Genomic DNA, 6147 nt, shown 5'->3' with positions numbered 1-6147 from the left:
GTGTGTGTGTGTGTGTGTGTGTGTGTGTGTGTGTGTGTGTGTGTGTGAGTTTGTGAGAAATGCTCTCTCATAGGAATTTATTGAAAGGCACTCCGGCAAGCTGCCTTATTCCAAACTACACTCAGTAATAAGATCATGACATATGAAAATACCAGTATCGCATATTGAAGAATCTTTGTGCAAAAATACTGCAACTGTGTAATGAGCAACACAGAGCAACGCTCCTGAATTATATTCCACAGGACACAGTTTCATAGGAATAAACTGGCTACTTCCCACTTTCCAAAGATATGTTATGAAGTATGACCTCTCGGGGTTTTCTCTGACCCTCTGTGGCTTAACCAAGTCCACACATTCATAAAAAGCCTGTGGCTAAATAAATATGGGGCCCCTATTTTCCAATCAGTGACCCAGGGGAAAAAGGGACAGAAAATGCTGAGTAGATGGGATGATTGATGACGCGGAGTAGAGGAGGTGTATATGAATTTTAGTGGGAAGAGAAGGATTACCTAGTCAGTGCATCTTGTTGTGTGTGTGTGTGTGTGTCTGTGTGTGTGTGCTGGTGTTATGATGTTATGATAGCCCTCGTCCCCAACAGCTCAGGTAAACAGTGTCATTAGCAAGCACCTCCTGGAGTGTAACCACAGGGAGGACTCACATCCAGGAAAGAGGTATTTCAGTTTGTCCCGTCTGACCCAGAAATAGCATGTAGCTACAACACCCAGCTATTGACTCACAGAGATATGCCCTCGTCAACAGCAACTTTTATACTTCACAGCTGTGTACGTTTGGTGTGTGTCTTTTGGCTTAGCCAGCGGGGGTCCAAAACTAGACGCCATGCATGCCCATGTAAGTCACACCTGCCAGTTCCAATTTATCCTCTTTGAACTATCTCCTCTTAAACAGACAAGTGGAAAGGAGGGAAGAAAAGAACCACCCCTGCGTACGCTCTGCCTTTTTTTTCCCACTAAAGTACATTTCCCTCAGACATTAATGAAGGGTGACTGAAAAGAGAAAGACATTTATTCTCAATCTTCTTTTTCCAACTCTGCATTTTTCCTAAAAATCTATCAGTTCACATTGCTGCTTCTTTCTCCTTTACCAGAAACGTCCTCGTCTGTATTGGTGTACATGGACACGACGACCATAACAACGAGGACCACCACTCGACCAACCACCGTCACCATGATGACCACAACAGCCAGGACTACAACTACCAAGATGCCTGCCACAACGGCCGCAATGGGCCAGTGGCCACGGACCACATCCACAGTGGTGGCCCCTGTCCAGACGCCGGTGGAGGGTTTGCTCCCAGGAGACGGCAACAGGGCGCCGCCTTCCTCCAAGCTTCCCAACATCAGGGTGGAGTTCTGCAATCCCCTGGTGATGATGGACATCTCCTGGCCCAAGACCAAGCTGGGCGTGGTGGCCAAGATGCCCTGTCCACCAGGAACCACAGGTAATGCAGATTTGCGTCGCGTCAAATCGATAAAGGGAGTCTTCATAGTCTTATTTTGTTGTCCAGGTTCTCTGGAAGATAAAATGAGGCCCTTCCATTCATCCATTATTTCTTTGGGTCCAAATTGTGACGGCAGCAGGCCCTGAAATTCTTCTCGCGAGCCATACCCTCGACCTCTAGTTGGGGGGATTCGGGCCACATGGAACGTATAGCTCTCCAGTGAGCTTTGATAGTGGATATTTCACCTTGAGATATACCGTATCAGGTTAACCTCTTTGCCTTACGAGGGGAAACTCATTTTAGCAACTTATATCCAGTATCTTTTTCTTTCACTCCCTAAAGCTCATTAGAAGTCGTGAGAGTTGGAATGTACATCCACTAGTACATTGAGAGCTAATCAGTTCTTTGTTCATTGTCATTGAAGCTGTCACTGTTGACGTTGTATGAAAAGATTCCTTTGAACTTGACAGTGGACTTTTTTACGACATTTTTGTTTATAGACATAAGACATCACACGATATTCCAAATAGTCACATTTTGTTAACCTGATTCATCTTCCAAAACTTCAAACATTCCTCTCTTTAACTGTTTAACTCTGCTAATGAAATATATGTGTATATAGATATATGTTTCTTTATTCCTTCACTCTGTGAGGATGTCAATACTCTCGTTTGGAGATAGTCTACTGTTGGCTCCTCCCCCTGATGTTTATGTTTGCACTTCCCCTGCAGCTCTCGATCGTCTTGCTTCCTGTCCTCTCGCCTCACTCTCTATTCCTGACTCACTGATGCAATGCTAAACTATCTTTAGCCTTGCATCAATGTGGAAACTCCTACACCACACACCCATATTTATTTCCCGTATCTCAGGATACAATTGGTGTAATTAATTAATGGCTAAACACGTTTGTGTTTATCAAGCATCTGACCATTTGTTTCCCTATATGTTGTTCCAGCTCTGTCTTTGTATCAATACTAAGAGAATGAAGTCAAGTATGCATTAGGATACAAATCAATGTTGGGTGCTTTAGCTATAAAAGCTTTACTTCAGGAAGTACGAATACCCGTGTGAGTGCTGATCAAGCACTTACATTGAACGCATCGACTTTTTAAAGGAAAGGATCCGATGTTATATGGTTGAAGATCTTGCTGCATTCTCAAAATACAAGATGAATCAAGTGCGAGCTCTTTGGATCAACGGAACATATGTATTAGTGGTTCTTTATGTACATCCTGTGAGTGTATTGTAGGGGTAGAGCAGGGAGCTGCATGTCTGGTGGAATCACATCGTCTACAGTGTGGCCGCGATGAGCTCAGGCTGCCACAGTCGGAAACGCCGTCCCTCTGGCTGGTGGGAGACAAAGTTTCCAACACTGCTGAGCATGCTGGGTAAAGCTCACTTTTCTTTGCTGTTCATGTGAGCTTTTGCACCTAAATGGCGCGTGTACTCTAGCATTGCTAGGGGATGCAACTATGTCACGGTAGGTCTAATCCTCAGGAACCAAGGAAGCGAAGAATTGAGTGTGAAGCAAACGGCACGTTTTGAGCAAGCGCTGCACTAGCTATTAAAACCAAAATAAGAGGTAATGCAAATCAGACATGCTAAATTGCGAAATATGTCTTTGTTCAGGAATTTTCTGAAATTTTTCTTTAACGATTATTTTATAGAGCAAGTCACCCTAGATCGGGGTGTGACATCACAGCCTCGAATCTGGCTCAAAGCCTGAAAAAATCGTTCATTTCATCAGTCAGTGCACAGATTCAGACACACACACACACACACAGGCTTCATTAATGGGCGACACCAGCGCCCGTCGAGACCTCACTAACAGCCGTCATATGGCAAGATAAGAGGAACACATACCCCACCTCCTCTCGGCACATTCTTCAAAGCCGTTGCTCTTCAGACGACACTGCCAAGCAGAACACGACTCAGTGAGCTTCCTCTGCCAGTCTTTGAAAGTTCCTCGAGCTCCCCTTCCATCATTCTGTTTCCCCCCTACACCCGTCTGACTCCCTCTCTCACTCCTTCCCTCTTTTCGTGCTCCTTCTCCTGCCTCTCAATATAGGAGGGAAGGCAGAGTCCCTTATCGTATAAAACCATCAAACATAAGGCTGTCCAAGGTGGACTCGGAAGGAAATTATATGTCAATCAAAGTATATATCCGCTAATGCCGGTCGTGTCACCCGCCAACACACCGTCTCTCTCTCGAAGCACAAGCAAGGGCAATTAAATGTCGGCATGTAGCCTTGCTGATGTCAGCTCTGAAAATATCGATGCAAGTTATTTAAAGGTACGTGGAAGAGCAAGTCAAAGACGGACTTTGTTTTTTTCGAAAACATTGCATCCATTTTTGCACAAAAAACTCTTGATTAAGTGTATTTGATGTATTAGTTATGAGAAGGTTGAAGGTAGGATTAGAGAGTGCCTTAACAGATGATGGTCACACTGTTTGATTTTAATCAATACCTGTAGGTGTTATTGTTCCAGATGGAACATTGTAAGACTGACACTCCTAAACTACACATCTGTCAGCAGAGACAGTTCTCTCAGACCAACTTAATTGACCTTTCGTGATGAATTCAGCTATGGCAGACTTATAATTGGCACCTAATTTGGTGTATTTTTCTCATGCAGGAGATGAACTTGCCACATGCAGACACTGTCTGACTTTAAATGATGAAGTACACACACTGTCTGGGCGAGCTTGGCCGTCCTCAAGTGAAGCAACTTCATTTCAGTCACAATAAGATAAAAAGCATCCAATTACCTTTCGCTACAGCCATTAATTTAATTAAGGATTGTGCTTCTTTGGGTACATCGCAGTTGTATATCGACAAGTTTTGCAAGTAGGAAAAGTGCTTGACATACGGAAGAGTTGGGCATTAGATGACAAGACTGAATGCATAGTGTAGTCCATCACTCTTTGATGCAAAACCGAGGAAAAAATGTGTCTTTTAGAAAACACGCACACACATGTTACAAAACACGTGTCACTGTTTTGTAACATGTCTTTACTGACATGGTTTTGTCCCTTGAGCTGAACAATTTGATGTCATTGTTCTCACCAGGCCGCTGTCTTTCTTCTCTCTCTCTCTCTAGGTGTGGCCTCATACCTGTGCGTGGGTCCAGAGGGGTACTGGGACCCCCAGGGACCTGATTTCAGCAACTGCACCTCCCCTTGGGTCAACCTCATCAGCCAGAAGGTACCAGGCTGATTGAGAACCAGTACCACAGCTCCATAGTGTAGTGAACAGCTGATCCAGACCACTTTCTGTCTTACGACACAGCAGCAATTTGCATTCTATGTTTCTCAAGCACAAACGATTTGTATCTCCTCTACGGGGCAAGTTATTATTCAAAGCCTCACATAAAGCTTCCTATGTTTGAAGCTGCAATAGAATCGGATCTAAAGAGGAGGAGGAGGTTACTGCAAGTGAGGATCAGGGTTCCAGGTTATGAATTGCAGGCAATGTTCTCCCTTTAAACTCATAGGGCCCTGAGGCGTGCATGTTTTAACACTTATGATCTACTCAACAGCACAAAGCTCGGCCCATTAAACAAACTGTAGTTTGCCGATTTAGATGGAGAATGGCTGCTGGGGAACAAAATAGAAAGGGGAGAGAAATTACCAGGTGCATTTCTGTACAGCGCTGCACCGTTTGAGCGCCGCAATAAAGCTCCACTTCAGGCTAGAAATGAACTAGAGCGATGTCTTCCTGAGCTTGCTATATGGCCTCTTGCTATGTTGCTGCATGGATTGAACAGCAACAGTGTGATTCTAATGTCGAATATTCATCTTTTAAAAGCGAGTCAACACTTCAGCAGTGTGAAGACAGGACGGCTTTAACGAAGATCAACATGTCAGAGATGTGGAATACCCATCTGGCACTTTGTCATTTTATATCTGGTGCCGTTGTCTTGAATGTGGCACTGCTCATTACCAGATTGTACTGTAGACCAAATGAGAAAAGGAAACTGTAGAGACTAAAAAGAGAATGAATTCACATAAGATAAACTGAAAGAGAGAGAGAGAGAGAAACGAAACACGGCTATCTACCCGGCATCCCCAGCTCCTCTCATTAAGAGACAAGAGCAGAGAGGGAAATGAGGAAAACGTCTTCCAGAGACCAGATCCCCTGCATGCACCTCTCTGTGAAGACCAATTGAAGCAGCATAATTGGCTTGACTAATAAACCCACAGGCGATGACAGCAGGTGATGCCAGAGTAAATCGGTATAGTTGGTGTAACTGCAGTTTTTAGGCTCATCTTACCACACCTAGTCTATTAGTAAAACGCTGAAGGTACCGGTCCTTTTGAAAGACATCAGATCAAAAGGGTGTTCTGCATGAAAGTCGACTGCACAAATCAGGTTATTTAGTGTTCACAATTGAGACCAACTCTTACGTAATGTTTGTGTTATGGTTATCGGCATGTAAAAAGGTTTTGGTCCAGTCAATCAGTCAGTCTGATTTGGTGACTTTCAAATCACTTTTATGTCTATTTTATACTCATCAAAGTATTTTATTTCCCACTATACATTTCATATGAATTGAAAACAAAACATGGCAATGCACTGAAAAATAATTAGTTGTTATGTTTCTGAGTTGTTAAGACCCATTTATTTAGGGAGAGCTGGGCTGATACTGTATGTACACACACTAATTTGAAAACCAGGATAAATAAC

The 6147-nt window shown here is 43.6% G+C and overlaps 1 protein-coding gene across 21 annotated transcripts in view; it reads left to right on the top strand.

Annotated features, from left to right (window-relative positions):
• Positions 1-6147, top strand: part of LOC116385337 (adhesion G protein-coupled receptor L3) — a 188225-nt gene that overhangs the window by 124783 nt on the left and 57295 nt on the right. For all 21 annotated transcript variants that reach the window (XM_031850686.1, XM_031850685.1, XM_031850702.1 and 18 more), the window contains 2 exons: positions 1106-1459; positions 4562-4665. In XM_031850686.1, coding sequence (XP_031706546.1) covers positions 1106-1459; positions 4562-4665 — 458 coding nt within the window. The remainder of the gene's footprint in view (positions 1-1105; positions 1460-4561; positions 4666-6147) is intronic.

Source organism: Anarrhichthys ocellatus, unplaced genomic scaffold, assembly GCF_004355925.1.
Source record: "Anarrhichthys ocellatus isolate YVR2014 unplaced genomic scaffold, GSC_Weel_1.0 scaffold11, whole genome shotgun sequence".
In the NCBI taxonomy this organism is placed as follows: Eukaryota; Metazoa; Chordata; class Actinopteri; order Perciformes; family Anarhichadidae; genus Anarrhichthys; species Anarrhichthys ocellatus.
Note: the sequence above shows the minus strand (reverse complement) of the source record. Positions and strands in the feature narration are given on the sequence as shown.